The 18,278-nt window shown below is 36.2% G+C and overlaps 1 protein-coding gene across 5 annotated transcripts; it reads right to left on the bottom strand.

Annotated features, from left to right (window-relative positions):
• Positions 1–320: 320 nt before the first annotated feature.
• LOC130968539 (uncharacterized) lies at positions 321–11,080 on the bottom strand. Of its 5 annotated transcripts, none has more exons than XM_057893875.1 (24): positions 10,500–11,080; positions 9,464–9,586; positions 9,265–9,351; positions 8,954–9,193; positions 8,765–8,878; positions 8,564–8,698; positions 8,344–8,466; positions 8,151–8,255; positions 7,959–8,048; positions 7,766–7,855; positions 7,224–7,352; positions 6,989–7,129; positions 6,818–6,907; positions 6,607–6,672; positions 6,224–6,379; positions 5,813–6,016; positions 5,657–5,725; positions 5,484–5,564; positions 5,267–5,374; positions 4,811–5,182; positions 4,173–4,466; positions 3,387–3,776; positions 3,039–3,282; positions 321–2,955 (listed from the first exon to the last, which is right to left on the bottom strand). In XM_057893875.1, exons 1-24 carry the CDS (start codon positions 10,585–10,587, stop codon positions 2,289–2,291), a joined length of 4,206 nt encoding a protein of 1,401 aa, XP_057749858.1. In that variant the 5' UTR covers positions 10,588–11,080; the 3' UTR covers positions 321–2,288. The 5 variants fall into 5 exon arrangements, with proteins under 5 accessions (XP_057749858.1, XP_057749859.1, XP_057749857.1 ...); XM_057893876.1 differs by having other exon boundaries at positions 8,151–8,261; positions 8,564–8,686; positions 10,500–11,079; XM_057893874.1 differs by having other exon boundaries at positions 8,151–8,261; positions 10,500–11,079.
• Positions 11,081–18,278: the final 7,198 nt, after the last annotated feature.

Below are 18,278 nucleotides of genomic sequence, written 5' to 3' on the forward strand. Positions count from 1 at the left end.
AGTCTAGTAGGACTAGGCGAGCACCAGCATATCTAAATGACTTTTATTGTGCAAATAATACCACTGCTCAACAAGTTATGCCAATTTCAAAATGCAAATATCCAATTTCAGATTCAATATCTTACTCTTTTCTATCCACTAACCAATTGAATTTTTCTCTTGCTGTTTCCACACACAATGAGACAAAAACCTATGAAGAAGCCGTCCAAAAAGACTGTTGAAAAGATGTCATTAATGCAGAACTTTTGGCACTTGAGCAAACTAAAACTTGGACTCTCACCCCTTTACCACCAGGGAAGAAAACTATTGGTTGCCGCTGGGTGTTCAAAGTCAAATTCAATCCTGATGGATCAGTGGAGAGGCACAAAGCACGCTTGGTTGCAAAGGGCTATACACAACGATATGGTTTAGGCTACATGGACACTTTCAGTCCAGTGGTTAAGATCACTACTGTGCGATTGGTACTTTGTCTCACTGCAATCAAGGGTTGGCACTGCCACCAATTGGACGTAAACACTGCATTCCTTCATGGTGAGTTGAAGGAAACAGTATATATGAAGCCTCCCCCGGGATTACCGCTCTCCTCTCCCGATTTGGTTTGCAAACTTGACAAGTCCCTCTATGGACTCAAGCAAGCTAGTAGGCAGTGGAATCTTAAGCTTTGCTCTGTTCTCTGTGCTCACGGGTACCAACAAGCAAAGAATGATTATTCTTTGTTCACAAAACACAAATCCGAGACCTCCTTCACTATGATACTCGCTTATGTTGATGATCTCGTCCTTGCTGGAAATGATCTCACTGAGATTCAATCCATCAAGACCATCCTTGATCACCAATTCAAGATTAAGGACTTAGGGAATTTGAAATATTTTCTTGGCTTTGAAGTTGCAAGAACTGCCAAAGGAATTGCTCTTTATCAGAGGAAGTATGCTCTAGATCTCTTGGATGAGTGTGGCCTATTAGGCACAAGACCAGCGAGCACGCCAATGGAGTATAGTCTCAAGCTTTCTAAGGACTCAGGAACGCTACTCTCTGACGTATCACAATACCACAGATTGGTTGGCAGATTAGTATACATCACTAACACGCGTCCAGATATCAATTTTGCAGTGGGTAAACTTAGTGAATTTCTCAGCAAACCATCTAATATTCACCTCCAAGCAGCATATCGTGTCCTTCGTTATATCAAAACAGCTCCGGCCTCGGAGCTATTCTTTGCAGCAGATTCTGAGTTTCGCATTTTTGGCTTTGCTGACTCAGATTGGGCACAATGCCCCGACACGCGACGCTCCATTACTGGTTTTTGTTTCTTCTTGGACTCTTCACTCATTTCATGGAAGAGTAAGAAGCAATCTACTGTTTTCAGATCGTCTTCTGAGGCTGAATATAGGTCACTAGCTGTGGCCACCTGTGAGGCTCAATGGCTCAGCTACTTCTTGAAGGACCTCCGCATAGATCACAAACTCTCAATCTCCCTGTACTGTGATAGTCAATCAGCCAGGCATATTGCACCTAACCCTGTATTCCACGAACGTACCAAACATATCGATATCGACTGTGACGTTGTTCGAGATAAGCTTCTCAACGGCCTGCTTCATCTCCTACCAATCACCACTACAGATCAAGTGGCGGACCTATTCACCAAACCTCTATCCCCTGCTCCTTTTGATTCTTGTGTGTCCAAGTTTGGCATGCTTGATTTTCATCAACCAAGCACTGCAAGCTTGAGGAGGCATGTTACCTGAATGTATTAGCTATAGTAGATAGGCATTAGCTTAGTTAGCATTTATAATTGATAATTAGTCACTAGTTAGCATATTCAATTAGTCTAAGATATTTATCATATAAGTTGGTATATAAAGCAAGATTTGCTAACTGATTCTGTTAGCTTCCCATTTTATCCATATCACTTTCTCTCTCTACCAAAACAGATTTCAGAGCCTTCTCTCCACTTTCCCTTTCTATTTTTCTTCATCATTCAAATTCTGCAACCCTCTTTCCAGCTTCCGTTTTCACAGAGTGACAAGTGTCACTAAAGAAAAAGAGCCAACTTCACTCATTTATCATCAAACTAAATTAAGTCATTTACATTAATGCTTTCCCTCTTCAGAATCAGTAACAGTTACACAAGATTTTGCAGTTAGAATAAAAAACATGTCACATCCTATTTACAACGTGCTTCTATTCCCATATCAAACCTCAAAAAGGGTTCAATCAGAGTAGTCAGTGAGTTATGAAACAAAGATTTAAAGGAAAAAAGAAAATGTAATGATTCAATTTGAACCTGGTCATAACTTGGAGATGGTTCTATGTTCACTTACACTACCCGAAAGCCGGCTAATAACCTGCCACAACTGCTGCTTTCTTCCGGTTCTCAAAGGAGCCGAATAGGAGTGACGTCGAAAAGATCCGGAATCTTGCCTTCCAAATCTTGCTGAGGAGCTGAATATCTCAAATGATGACAAACCTTTTTCTATATCACTTCCAGAAGTATAGTTGGCGGCAGAGAATTGGCGTTGGAATTGGAAATGATCTGGTAGTTGACTAGAAACATTATCCAAATCAAGAGATAAATCCTCCTGGCTAGAATTTCTTGTACCTGCTTCTTTTGCCTCATCACATTCATTACTCACAAGTTTGAGAGCCTGAACAACTTCACCCATGAAAGGACGGTCCGATACCTCTGGTTGAACACACATTGAAGCAATGGCTGCAACTTTGGCCACACTATCCCAAGGCACATCAGTCCCTAGAGACGGGTCTATTATCGCTTCCAATCCTTCTTTACTTGTGAGTAAGGGACGAGCCCATGCAACCAGATTCTCTTGACCGGGTGCTTGCGACATATCTACTGGTTTTCTTCCTGTTAGAAGCTCAAGAAGAACAACACCATAGCTGTACACATCGCTCTTCACAAGAAGATGGCCAGTCATTGCATACTCCGGAGCCACATATCTTCAAACATTGGAAGAAAATAGATATTACAGAGTGCACAATCGAGTTTCAAGTTTCGAATTCTAGAAAGAAAAACTTCATACCCAAAAGTTCCCATGACACGGGTTGATATGTGTCTGTTCTCTTCGTCGGCCGCAATTCTAGCTAATCCAAAATCAGATACTTTTGGTGTAAAATCATCTTCCAACAAGATATTACTAGACTTGAAGTCCCTGTGTATGACAGGGGGGCTTGAATCTTCATGCAGATAAGCCAGACCGCGTGCAGCACCGAGAGCGATCTTAATCCTAGCACTCCAATCAAGTGGACTGTTTTCCCTGTCAACACCTACCAAGCATAAAATCAAAGTTAAACAAGTATTTAACCTGAAGAAATAAACAAGCGACATGTTACTTAAGGCCGAAGGAAGCAAATGAGGAAAAGATAAGTACCATGTAAATGGGATTCCACGCTGCCATTTGGGATGAGTTCATAGACGAGGCAGCGGAAGCTAACCTCGGTGCATATACCAATAAGCTTAACCAAATTTCTGTGGTGAAGGCGGCTAAGCATCTCAACTTCAGCTAAGAATTCACGGTCACCATGATGATCCTCCCTTTTGAGAACCTTGATTGCTGCTTTTGTCCCATCTTCAAAAATACCACTATAAACCCGACCAAAACCACCTTCTCCAAGTATCCTTGAATCGTTAAAGTTATTGCTGGCTTTCTCAATGTCGTTCGCACTGAAAGTCTTAGCAGATCCTTTATAAGCAGCAATGCTAGATCGAAATGATGATGAGGCCGAAGCAATTCCCCCAGCTGCTAATGATTCAGTAGTTCCTGTGAAATTCATATGTTCATTGCATAATCAAGAGGCTGATACATGAAAGTATTAGTACCTTTATCTTAAGAAATTATGGCTGCTAATTAGGTCTTGCAGTGTTACAACCCTTTTCGTTTTATATATATATTGATTAAATCAAACATACAAATATATTCGTTGTTTCATCTGCTGAGTTACTATTTGCTTATGTATTTTATTGGTTAATAATGGATTTTAACAATAATGATTAATTTTTGCATAGAATTCCATTTGCAAAAGCCTGGATTGTAATTTGTACCGTTTCTCTTACTGGAATATTTTGTAGTGTTTAATGATCAAAACCAAGAAATAGTTGATGACAGAACAGTACTGCACTAATTCACCATATAACCAGATGTTACAAGCAGCATTACCTTGTGTTTTGGTAACAGAACGTGGCGAAACACGCGGGGTTGATGTTGGCTGGCTTACATGATGTCTATACTTGAACAAGGCCCAACCAGCAGCCAATAATAAAACAAGAGCAAGAAAAACCGAGAGAGCAATAATAGCAATGATGCCCCTACTAAGTCCATCTTTGTGATGCCTCTTCTGTATGTCCACCCCAAGGGGCTTTATCATTCTTCCATTGTTACCATTATTTGAATATGGACCACCGTATATCGACGAAATGCTTGAAGGTGGTAGAGGAGGAGATGGTGGTAAACCTATAAACAAAGGAACTGATGAAAAATTCTCTACCCAAAATACTCATAAAGAGAAGGTGACAACTCACATGATGTTGCGTGTGAAGCGAAGTTGATAGTCGTTAGATGACAATTTAGTCAAGCATGTCAAAACATCTCACGATTCTTAACTATTAACTTTACATAAAGATAACTTGAATTCCACTTAAAAGAGAATGGTGACTGCTTTCACATAAAGTCAATAGTTGAGAATTGTCAAGTGACAATTAAATCAAACATGTCAAAATATCTAACAGTCAATCATGTGGGTTTTCACTGTTGAATGCAAGAATTTGAGAATCCAATCCATATATATAAGTATATACCTGGATAGATAACATACAAGACTTCATAGCTACCAAAGTAAGAAGATTTTATTGCAACCTTCTTCTGCCAAAATCTCTGAGAGTTCAGTAAGGCAGTAGTGTGATCAAAGCCTTCCCCAATGGGTACCAAGAAAATGAGAGCATCAGTTTTATCTGGATCTTGGCTTGCTGCTTCGGCTCCCATAATTCGAACTTGACTTTGTGTCATGAAAACCCCTGCAGCAATCTCGGAAGCAAGCTCTGAAACCAAAGGGAAGAAGGTATACAGAGAAACACCAAGGCGAAGACCGACTTTCATGGGAAGGACACATCTGCATGGTGCTCCAGGTGGAGAATTTGTGTAGGGCTCAGAACAAATAGTTGATAAACAATCTGAAACAACACAGAACGTAGGTGTTAGTAAATATAATTAAAATAAACCTTGCAATAAGAAAATATGCAAATAAAAGAGCCAACCTTCATTAGGAGGTGGTGGAGGCAGTGTGTGAATTTGAGGCAGGACTGGCTTCTTAGGACTCTCCGCAGGAGATCGCAAAGGAGATACTTTAGGAGGATGAAATAGAACTTGCAAAGAAACATAAGGAATGTTGAAAAGGATAAGTATATGAGAATGATGAAAACAGAAGACTTTGTTAAGTAGTTCCAGTAAGTATGGAATTTCAGAACTTCTTACTTTTGGTTGGGTGAGGAGATATTATGAACCAAGGAGAAGGAGCCGGAGAAACCTGGCTGGCTGGTGAGGAAAGTGTAGAACCTACCATGTGGAAAAAGGTTCGGTAATTTAAAATTTCTACATATCATTTATTTAGTGAAATATCTTACAAATCACTGTTCTTTATTAGGAACCTGTGTTTGCTGGTGGCAAAGCATGTTGTGTTCGTTCCGTTGTCGGCAGTGGTGGAGGAATTTGGTGATCTACATAAAATAACCAAGAAAGTTATATTAAATTGCAGCTAAAATACTGGCAATATTCGATAGATCAGGTAAGGTAACACATCAAACCTTGGTGTTCTGAAGTTGGAGGGGAAACCGAATATGATGATGTAGGAGCAGGGCTGGTGGCTATACTCCTAGAGTGATGTTTATAAGATGTGGTTAATGGTGAAGATGCAGGAGAATGATATTCTTTTTCTGATGCAGATTTAGGAGGAGACACCGGAGGGGCAGGAGCATGATGAAACTGCCTTGAATTATGTACAGCATGGGCTACAACAGAAAGAACAACATAAATAAATGAAGTGAGGTATGTCATATGTGTCTTTATTTATAGAAGTAAAACCGTTTTGTAAATTACTCGAATAATCTGAAGCTTGAATAATATTGTTACAGAAACTTTATGCTGTTAGTATAACTCACCAGCCTCAATTCTAAAAATGCACTATGTCAAAAGTAGATCAATGTTACCATAGATACCTTGAACAGGGGGATGTACTACAGCTGGTAGCGGCATAGGTGCTTTGTACAATGGTGCCGAAACTGGTTCTCCCCTTCGTTTCCAATCGAAGCTTCTGGAAGGAGTTAGTGCCGGAGAGACAACAACAGATACTGCCGGAGAGACAACAACAGGTACTGCACCACAGGTTTAGCACCATTTAAGTATTCACAAGTTGAAAAAGTATAGAAGAACAGACTTTTCAACAGAAAAGAAAGGAAGAAATTACAGCAATCAGATATAATGTTTAAGATTCTAGGACCATTGAATATATGAGAAACCCGTACATTTTTTGTGACAGCAGATATTTCGTTAGAGGCACTATTGAAATAACTAAATAGAATCTTTTTGTCAAACTATGAACCTGGCAATTTTGATGGAGATACTGTTGGTGGTGAAACTGGGTGGAAAGGTGGTGGTGCAACTTGTGCTGCATGAATACAACATAAGAAAAAATAATTAGGCATTCAAGTGATCATTCTGATCAAAGAAGAAAGGTGGATACTTCAATGATGATGTCTTCACATGAAGATCACATGGTAAACCGTTTGATGGTTTAAGGCAATAAGATTTACCAGGTGATATGGAAGGAGTTATTTCTGGAAAAACAAGACCGCCAACTGATTTGTTATTTTCCATTTTCCATGGTGGGGATGCAAGAAAATCTGTGCTTCAATGAAAACCAAGAAGTTTAGAATAATATAGTTGAATTCGCAGAAGATATGATAGTCGATATATGAACATACTTGGTGATGCTGGCTCTTGGGTGTGAATATGACCCTTATTTTCAGTTTTGTTATGACCAACGGGAGCTAAACTTCCTTGATGAATAGGTTGGCGAACTGGTGAATTTTCGGGCAAATTCACAGGAGGTGACGCAACTGGGACTGTTCGAAATGCAATCGGAAAATATATTTAGGGTCAATCAATACCAGCTCAAAATTACAAGTCAAGAATTAAAAGTAGCTCTATGTTACATACCTTGAACAGGGGAATGTACTATAGCTGGTAATGGCTTTGGTGCTTTGTACAAAGGTGCTGAAACTGGTTTGCCGTTACTTTTCCAATCAGATTTTCTGGAAGGTGTTAGTGTGGGAGAGACAACAGGTGCTGCACCATATGATCATTCTTTTATTGTTACACTTTGTAACTTGTATGGAGTATTAATTAATTAGGAATGTTAAGGAAGAATTTCATATCAGTAACACATGATCATTACTTTTAGTCTCCATTCTATTGTTAGGGAATCTAATTCCATAATGTCTCAACTCAATGGCAAATTGTTACACAACATGTTAAGGATAAAAGATCATATCTCTTTCTGGGTATATTTCAAGCCAGTAACATAGTATATTTAACCTTGTGCTTTATACCTTCATCATTTTAAGTGCTGAGAGAATATAAATTTAAAAATGAATAAATTAAATGACTAAATGAAAAATGTAGTTGTGCAATCCTTGGATACAAATAACTAAATTAGATTGGAAGGATAATTGAACAGAATCTATTGTTGAAATATGCACCTAGTAATTTTGATGGAGATACTGCTGGTATAACGGGGTGGAAAGGTGGTGGATTTATTGGATATGCACTTTTTGGTGGTGTAACTTGTGCTGCAAGTAAAAAAGCATTTAGAAAAATCCAAGTGATCATTCTGGTCAGAGTATAAATTTAGGTTTCCCTCCTCTTCCATCAAATTAAGGTAATAAGATTTACCAGGTGATATAGATGGAGTTACTTTTGGAAGAACAGGACGGCCTACTGGTTGGTAATTTTCCATTTTTGATGGCGGGGATGCAAAAGAATCTGCACTTGAAGGAAAATGAATGTGTCTAGAAGTCTGGAACTATACAGTTGATTAGTTGAATCCTGAGAGATGATAAAGACCAATAAATCGACATAACATACTTGGTGATGCTGGCTCTGCGGTTGGACTGTGAGCAAGACCCTTATTTACAGTTCTGTTATGAACATTGGGTGAATTTTCTGGCAAAGTTGCAGGAGATAATGCAACTGGAGCTATTCAAAATGACATAAAAAAATATATTAGGTTCAATATCATCTGAACAGTGGCAATGAAAAAAAAAGTTAGAAGAATTACCTTGTGAAACTGGATCCTGTTTGTGACTCTCACTGGAATTACTCTCGTTAATAGTTGGAGGCAAGCTTCCATGTTCAGGTGGCTGACTCGGTGAAATTTTAGGCAAAATGACTGGAAGAGGAGCTGTTTACAACACAGAATAATACCATACTTTTGGTGAATACCAATTGGAAAGAGGAAATTTCAGAAACATTTAACAAGAGTATCGTTTATCGCATACCCGGTGCAACCGGTTTCAGTGAATGACCCTTCTTTGCACCCTCTGTGTGAATATTAGGGGGGAAACTGCCATTTTCAACTGGTTGACTTACTGGTGAAGATGTAGGCAAGTTGGTAGATGGTACTGCAGTTGGAGCTGTGCATATAATCAATCAAAGAACACAATTTTGGTGAATTACATGACAACACTTTTTTCACATACCTGGTGAAATTGGATTCGGGGTGTGACTCTTGCTAGCATTCCTATTCTCAACCACAGGGGGAAAACTTCCGTGTTCGATTGGTTGGCTCGCTGGCGAATTATTTGGAGGTTGAGCTGTTCAAAATGCAATCATAAGGCCAGAGTTTGGTCAATATCATTTGAAAGATGTAGGCAGTAGAGGTGTTTTACCTCTAGAAATTGGAGATGATTCAGGAGGCCTAATAGGAGGTGCTTTCCTTTGAGGTGGACTTGGTTGTATTGATTGCAGTGGTGGTGCATTCCCTTGACCAGTTGCCGATATAGGCGCAGCCTCGTTCGGTGGTGATAATGCTATGGTGGTTGGACTACTACTGGGAGATATGGATGGTTCAATTCCCTTAATCTTATGAGGAGGAATAGGAGATGAAACTGGAGTAGGCAAGAACGACCCTGGATGTCGAAGAATTCAATATTTTTATCAGATGATCCTAGGATGAATTAATGAACTAAAGTAAGGTTACCATTTGATACTTCTGGAGAGCTCGGAGAAATGGTTCTAGGTGAAGGATTCATGGGCAAAGATGCTGGATTTGGGGATAGGAGAAACCCTGAATGAAGCAATACAAGTGTCAAATAGCACCAGTGACTTGTGAGGAAAGTTAATAATTAAGTTTGAAAAGCTCAAAATTCAAACCAGTTTTGTAATATATTTAGATATACCATCTGGATCCACTGGGGAGCTCGGTGCATTGCTTCTCCAGTGTCCATGATGGATAGGCCCAAGTGTTTCTCCTCTGGGATGAATGACCGGAGCGAATGCCGGAGATGGGGATATAACAGACCCTTTAAGAAGACGGTGAGGAAAGGAGCTAAATGATTAAATCTTTGTTCAGCTAGTTCAAACTTATCAAAGAGATGACTCAAACAACTTAATAAACCAAGCATATCTACTACTCTCATCAGCAATATTTAACATTTTATAGATAAAGCATCTCCGGCCAATTAAGAGACAAATTTGGAAACAATTTTGAATTCATGTTTTCTACATCTACAACTTCAAATATACCAGATTCATAATAACAAACAACACTAACTTTTTACATAGTGTATTGAAATAGGGCTCAAAAATCAATGAATGCAGGGGCAAAATTACCCTCACTAATTTGGTTTTGCAATGATGGTGGGAAATACAACCATAAATAAACCAGTAAAATCTATAAGCATCAAATTGTATTATTAGAGGAGAATATTCCCTCATATTAATCAAGCAATCATAACCTAGCACCTAGCTTAATTAGAAGAGAATTGAAACAACTTTGCCTTAGATTAATGAATTGGTGATTGGTGATCCTAGCCAATTCTTTTTCTTTAATTCAGTATCTGGACCTAATCCCCAAGAACTGGACTAATCCAACTAAAGAAACTACGTCTGATTCTCCCAATACAAGTTTTTTTGCACACCAAGATTCAAACTCACAAACACCGAGCAGGAAACTTGCCTACCACTCAACCAGCCTGATGTTGGGATGATACAATAAGTTTTTTCATTTATATGTTCTTTTTTCTGCTAATAATTTGATATCAAACTCACAATGATAGTTCAGGGTCTCTATAGAATAAATTACAATGACAACAGTGTAAAAGCAGAAAAATTAAGTGAGCTGATCCAGATCAAGTTCTTGTAGCTTAAGCATTACTTTTTGGCCATAAAAAAGAGACTAATTTTAACACTGAGTTCTGAAGATTAAGTTGCTACCTTTGGATCCTTGCAGTGTCACAACAGAGCCAATGATGAAGAGCTTCACCAGCTGAAAAATCAATGACGAAACTACCCCCACCCCCATTACACCAATCTCTAAAGAGAAACCACCTCAGAAGCAAGTTCAGATAATGAAAACTAGAGAAAACAAATCAGAGATTTGGAAGGTACCCACTTGAAGCTAGAAAGGTCTTAAATTGAAGAAGAACCTCATGAAGTTACACCATAGCAATGAGAAGGAAAGTTATGGAGCAACAAAGAAGAAGAAAAAGAAGAGTGTTTGGTGCAAAGGGTAAGAACAAGTGTTTCTTGAGAACAACATGAGAACTGGAATAATTTGCAAAGAGAGTGTTGTTGAGGAAACATTTCCATGGCAGAAGAGAAATATAGATTGGAATTGAAAGCAGAAAAAGAGTTTGAAGTGTTTCCACTTAAGAGCAAAAAAGTTTTGAAACTGAATCAAAGAAAATAAACAAAATTATTAAGTTTGTGTATTGAACAATCCATACACACTTTAAGGTAACTCAAGAAAAGAAAAAATAATAATAAATGAATGATTACACAACCCTCTCTCCCTCCCTCACAGAGGCAGTTGGGGTGGGACACGGATTTCCAGGAACACAGTACTGTTGGTTTTTATTCTATTTTATGCTCATGCTCTTATTTTATTATTAACTAGTAATAAACACTTACCTACCAATTAATTTATATTTTTATTAAAAAAATTTGGGTTTAAATTTTAGAAAATATTTAGCAATATAAAAGAGTTTTCCACAAATAATTGATCATGTATTGTGATGGAAGTAAAAATAAGGTTTAATTACTCTATTAATTTTTATAATTTCACTAAATTTACACCAAATTTACAACTAAATTTTTATATCTTCTTTTTCTTTTAATTTAGTCGTTACACTTCTTTTAATTTTGTAATAAATTTTTTTTTATAAAAAAATTAAAATTAACGAAATATTTTTTTTAAAAAAATGTAGTCAAAAATTTAATTAGAACTTTAATTGTAGGTATCTTCAATTTGTAAAAAAATATTTGATTAATTTTAACATTTTTAGATTGACAATGATCTAATTATAAAATTAAAAATAATATAAAAATTTAATTAAAAAAATATAAAAATTTAATTACAAATTTAATAAAATTATAAAAACTAACAAAATAATTAATTTTTTTTAAGATAATATAAAACTCTTTAAGATATCAATGTATTAAAATTAAACGTTTTAAAAAATAATAAAAGTATTTTTTATTTATATATATAATAAAAAGTATTCTAGAGATAAAAATTTATATATCAAATCTTTCTTGAATTTGGATTTAATATCTCTGTCTCTGTAATGGATCATGGATGTCAGATGCACTTATAAAAATGATAAAAAAAAATTGTTTTATAAATATTACAAAGTAATCACTATCTATTAATATAATGCATATATTATATATATCGTTTATACTTTTTTTTAACAAAAGAATAGAACATTTTAAGATAGAATGAATGATTAAATTTTATATTAAATTTTTTTATTACGATATAACTAAGTACTTTATAAATACAAAGAATGAGTCACTAACTTTATACTTTTATTTTGATTTTGATTTTGACTGTAAACATAAATCTTATTTTCTATATTCTGATATATCTCCGTATAAGAATGGTTAATTAGCAGTTTATTCTGTCTTTTAACAAGAGATTAGTAGTTTAATCAAGAATATAAATATATAACTAATCCGTATAGTGGGAGAGTAGGATTATTACCAAACTTTGATTTCAATTCAATGGAAGTTGCCTAGTTGCTTTTTTTCTTCCCTTTTGGCCATCTTCAGATAGTGATTTACCGATGGTAAGCTGTGCCATGTGTCAAAAACTGCTTCTGACACGTCATCAATCACTACTCCCACATGGATTTCATATTTCAATTATTTTTAATTCTTTTAATTAATGGTTTAATTGACTTTTGTGACATATACATAATATTTAAAGATATTAAATTACTGCATGTTGTTTAAGAGAAAAGCAAAGGATCCTAACCAATAATATTTGCGTGTATATATAGTGATGAAGATTAATACTGTAATAAAATTGATTAGGCAATTATTCACCCTTCATCCCATTCTTTCCACTCTTTTGGATCAGAAATAAAATTGAAAAGTAACAACATTTGATGCCAATTGGACTAGACTATACTTTGTAGATAAGTGGAAAATATTGCCCCAATCAGAAATCTCATTATTTTTATATAATCGACAAAAAGCAAATCCTTTATAAGATGATGATGATTTTTATCACTTAATAAAGCAATTTTTCTCCTTTTAAATAATTCTCCATATACAAGCGTTTTTCTATACAAGTATTTACAAGTCATAATGCGTTTCGAATCGTATTACACATTTTCATTGCACCTTCCTCTTTCTCTTCTTCTTCTTCTTCATCTTCTTCTTTTTCTTTCTCTTCTTCTTCTTTTTTTTTCCTTTCTTGTCTTCTTTCTCCTTCTTCATTTACGTGATTTTTTTTCTGTTTTCTTTTTTCGTTATTCTCAATTTCTATTGTTTTTTTACTGCACCTTCTTCTTCTTCTTCTTGCTACACGTTCTTTTTCCTCTTCCTCTTCTTCTTTTTCTTTTCTTTCGTTTCTTGCATTCTCTTTCTCCTTCTTCATTTACGTATTTTTCTCTCTGTTTTCTTTCTTCGTTATTCTCGATTTTCATTGTTTTTTGACATTAATCTCTGAAATCGTTTTTGAAGAAGAAGAAGTAGCAGAAGATGAAGAGGAGAAAGAGAAAGAGTTCTGAATTATGCATAAGGTGTACTTTAACGAATTTTGGGTGTATTTCTGTAATCGTTTGGGTGTATTTCTGTAATCATTTGGGTGTATTTCTGAAGTTTCATTATCTTCAAATTTGGCAAGAAACTCGTTTTCATGGAGGAAGAAGAAGAGTCGTTCATAATGCATGGTGAGTAGTGCGCTTTGAATACAGAAAGTGGTTGAATAACGTACGTTTATTTACTTACTCTTGAATGTGGGAGTGTAATGCATGTATTTTGTTGGACTTGTGCCAATTTGTAAGACTTATAAAGCAAAAAGACTTGTATGTGTAATAGCCATCTTCTTTATATTTGTCATCATACTTTTATTGATTAGAAATATAGACATAATTTAATATAAAGTCATTTAATTTTATACACAAAAATTAATTGTAAAATTTATTAAATATATAATTATTTATGTACTTTATCTAATAGCTTTAATTTCTATAAGAGATAGATTATTTAATATTTATGACCTAGTATATAATTTTTTTTGTAATCAATAAATCGAAAATTCAATACCTAAATTAAATAAAACTTTAAGAGAGTTATTTCGTGAAAAACAAAACCCTTAGAAACGGGAGATAATGGCATTGGCCCCATTCTTAAGAATTTGAAGGAAGGCCATAATGAAGAAACATTGAATGCCTTTTTTTGAAGGTGAAAATTGGCAGTTAATTCGTGAACATTAATATCGAGTCACCACTCACCGCACTTATTATGAATCGTGTCCCATGAATTTCCCTTCACTTGTTCCATTATCATAATGGAGGAGAAGAAGGACTACTGCATCTTGTGAATAATATTTGTAACTTTTTAAACCATTAATATCATTCATTGATTCCTTGGTAAACACTCTTTATTAAATAAGTAATAAGTAAATAAAAATGTGTAATTAAATAAATTTTTTATTTTTAATAACAAGATCATTTTTAAAAACACTCCACTCTTTTTTTTTTTTTTAGAGTACATTAATATTTATCATATTTCTTTTATTCCAATCCCTTAAATTTGTGAACGTTACTAAAAGCTACTAATTCTATCATGATAATTGAAAAGAGTATTTTATGTTTATATGTTTTTATTTTTTGGCAGAAGAATATTCTTATAAGTCGAACAAAAATTGTTGCCTTTTTCAAAAGATAATAAATGTAGTTTGGACCAAATAAGACTGCTAACTAATAAGATTTGATGGCGATACTAATTAATCATAAAAGGTTTATCTACATTTTAAACTTCAGCTCTTGTTTTAAAAAATAAGAAGTTTCTTATCAGCTATCACATAAACTCTAGTTTATAGATTGAATTGGTCTAAAGATAATAGGTTATATTTCATTAATTATTAAAAAATGAAATACAAAATGTCCAAAAGCAGGACAGCATAATAAAAGGTGGGGATTTCCCAAAAACACTACACTAAAGGTATTCATCCAACGGTGCGTGATCGAAAAACGAAAAAAAATTTTAAAGAAGAAATAATGATAAATCAAATTGAATGCACCTAAGAGCTTGTCTCATGGAGATGACGACCTAAACTGGGAGTTCTTTGGATTTCACGGAGCAACTTGACAGAGCTTGCTAGAATGGCAGACGGCATAGAAGTAGAACCTTCAAAAATCAACTGGTTGCGAGCTTTCCAGCAGTTCCAGCAAATGATGGCAAGCAATTGAGGATTACGGTCAGCATTCTTCAACGGGTTAAGTATCTCTGTTGATGCAGTCCACTATGTCCAAAAGTCGTTAGAACTCTGAGGGGGAAGACAGTCACGAAGATAACTCTGAGACCATACGTCTTTAATTCTAGAGCAATCGATCAAACAATGAGTGACTGTTTCCGTTGCTTCATGACAGCAAGGGCATATTGGTGATATAGATGGGATGCGGTGATGAATCTGAGCAAGCACCGGAAGTCGGCCATGGAGAGCTTTCCAAATAAATAGCTTAATTTTGTAAGGCAAGTTCAACTTCCATAGATCAATCCACGGCTTTTTCTGTTGCATATAATTAGGGCAAAGCTCCAGAGGCGGATGGTAAAATAAATAGCCAATTCTGTAACCTGAAGCTGTATCATATTGCTTGGATTTATTCAAATCCCATTGCAATTTGTCCCTACTCTGCTGAATTTTAACTGACAAAATCTTGTTTGCAACGTCTTGGAAAAATAGTTCTTGAATGAGATTCTGATTTCAATTTCTATCTTCAGTAATTAGATCTTTAACTCTTGGAAACAACTCAGAAATAGCCTGTCTATTTGGCATGTCAGAAATCATTAAAGGATACGGAGGAGGCAGCCAAGGATCCTCAAAGGTTCGGATATCCTCACCAGTACCCACAGCCCAATTAAGACCTTTTTCAACAATCTTTCGGCCTTCCAGTATGCTCCTCCATCCCCAAGAAGGTAAGACTCCAATTTCTGCCGTTATAGCATTACCATTGCTAAAGTATTTACCTCTTAAGATTTTGGATAATAAGGAAGTAGGCTGTGTTACAAGTTGCCAAAACTGTTTGCCTAAAAGCGCCAGATTTTGGATTCTGAGATCTTTAAATCCAAGGCCTCCTTCTTTTCGTGGGCGAGTCATAGTGTCCCAGCTAATCCAAGCCATCCTCCTTTCAGAACCTTTTTGTCCCCACTAGAACTGAGAAAGTAGAGAGTGAATTTCCGAAATTAAACCATCAGGCAACTTGAAGCAAGACAATGTATAAATAGGAATAGCTTCTCCCACTGCCTTAAGCAATATGTGTCTACCACCTGACGAAAGAAGATTGCGCTTCCACCCTTGGATTCTTTTCCAAACCTTTTCTTTGATCATACTAAAAGAAGCCTTTTTCGATTTAGAGACTGTAGAAGGCAAACCAAGGTATTTATCCTGAGCCCCAATATGATTAATATTCATAGAGTTAGCCAGTAGTGTACGAGTAGTGGACGGAGTGTTGTGGCTAAAGAATACAACAGATTTATTAAGATTTACCCTCTGGCCACTGATGCTTTCATAAAAATTCAATAAATGCAGGATATTTGAACATGCTTCAGGATTAGCCTTACAGAATAAAATGGAATCATCAGCAAACAGGAGGTGGTTGACCTTGGGACATCGCCTATGTATCTGAAGACCCTGAATTAGTCTATTTTGTTCTGCCTTGTGTAGCAAGAAGGAGAGACCTTCTGCACAAAAAATAAAAAGATAGGGGGATAGAGGATCTCCTTGTCGAATACCTCTATTTGGTTTGAAGAAACCATAAGGTTGTCCTTCCACAATAACAGAATAAGAAACAGTTGTCACTAATTTTCGAATCCACATGATCCATCGAGAGTCAAAACCAAACTTCTCCAATATAAACCAAAGAAAGTGCCATTCCACCCTATCATATGCCTTACTCATATCTAATTTTAGCGCTATTTCATTTTCGAGACCCCTTTTTTTGTTCTTCAAGTAATGCATACACTCGTGAGCAATTAGGATATTATCAGAGATTAATATGCCTTTAATAAAAGCACTCTGCGTAGGGCTAATTAGTCTATTCATCATACTCTGAAGCCTATGTACAAATACTTTGGAGATAATCTTGTAAAAGACTGAAGATATGCTTATTGGTCTTACCTGAGTCATATCTTTAGCATCAGAAATCTTGGGAATAAGACAGATCTGAGTGTGGTTAAAACCCTTCAAGATTCTGCCCCCAGAAAAGAAGCTCTTAACTGCTCGAAACACATCACCACTAAGTATGTTCCAAAAGTTTTAAAAAAATTTTGCTGTCATACCATCATCTCCTGGAGCACTTTGAGGATGAATGCTAAATGTTGCGCGTTTCACTTCCTCCATAGTCACTGGTCTTTGAAGCCTATGGTTCATGTGAGCTGTAACCTTAGGTTCAAAATCAGTAAACAGAGGTTCAGGGTTCTCATGACAAGTGGAGGAAAAGATGTCCTTGAAATAAGATTCAGCCACAGAAGTAATACCAGCATTTGAAGTAGCCACTTTACCATCATTGCCAGTTAGTTGCCAAATTCTATTCCTTCGGGTTCGATTTCTAAATTTCTGATGGAAGAAAGTTGTATTCTGATCACCAGATTTGAGCCAATTGACTCTAGACTTATCTTTCCAATAAGATTCCTCATTTTGCAATGCTTTTTCAAGTTTGTGCTCTATTTCTGAAATGATGTCGCCTCCATGAATTCCTGCTAAACGAAGTTTCTCTAATTCCGACTGTAGTAAATCAATCTCCACCTTCGAATTAGATCTGTGTTCTTGCTGCCATTTGATAATCTTATGCCGACAACGCTTTATTTTTTGAGCTAGGATATACATGGCTGAACCATCAATCTGTTCATGCCAAACCTCTCTAACAATCTGGCGTATTTCATCATTGGAACACCATCTTTCTTGGAATTTGAATCGGCGTTTAGATCTCTCAGTTCTCGGATTAGAGTCTAGGAGAAGAGGGGCATGATCCGAGCCTGATTCTGACAGTCTAAGAACCGTTGCATTGGGATAGAGTTGCTGCCAATCAACTCCTACCAGGAATCGGTCCAGTCTTTCCTGTATCAACTCATCACCCCTCCGTCTATTTGACCAAGTGAATGGTCTTCCGACCATACCAATATCAATCAGGAAATTATCATCAATAAAACTATTAAAGGTTTCAATAGAAGAAGGAGATTTAGCACCCCCACCTTCTTTCTCCAATTGATTAGAAATGGCATTAAAATCCCCATTAACACAACCTTACCATCGAACTGTTGGGTGACTGAAGTTAATTCAGCAAATTGAGCCATTCTATGTTGATCATTTAAACTGAGATAAACACCTAGAACACCATAGGGATCATTAAAACCAGCTATCAGAACTGATGCCGCAATGAAAAATCTACCATGCTGTAAAATCTGAACAGTGCAACCATCCCTTCATGCCATTGCCAAACCCCCTGATAATCCATCCGGATCTACAATAAACCATTCCTT

This window comes from Arachis stenosperma, chromosome 3, assembly GCF_014773155.1.
Source record: "Arachis stenosperma cultivar V10309 chromosome 3, arast.V10309.gnm1.PFL2, whole genome shotgun sequence".
Taxonomy (NCBI): Eukaryota; Viridiplantae; Streptophyta; class Magnoliopsida; order Fabales; family Fabaceae; genus Arachis; species Arachis stenosperma.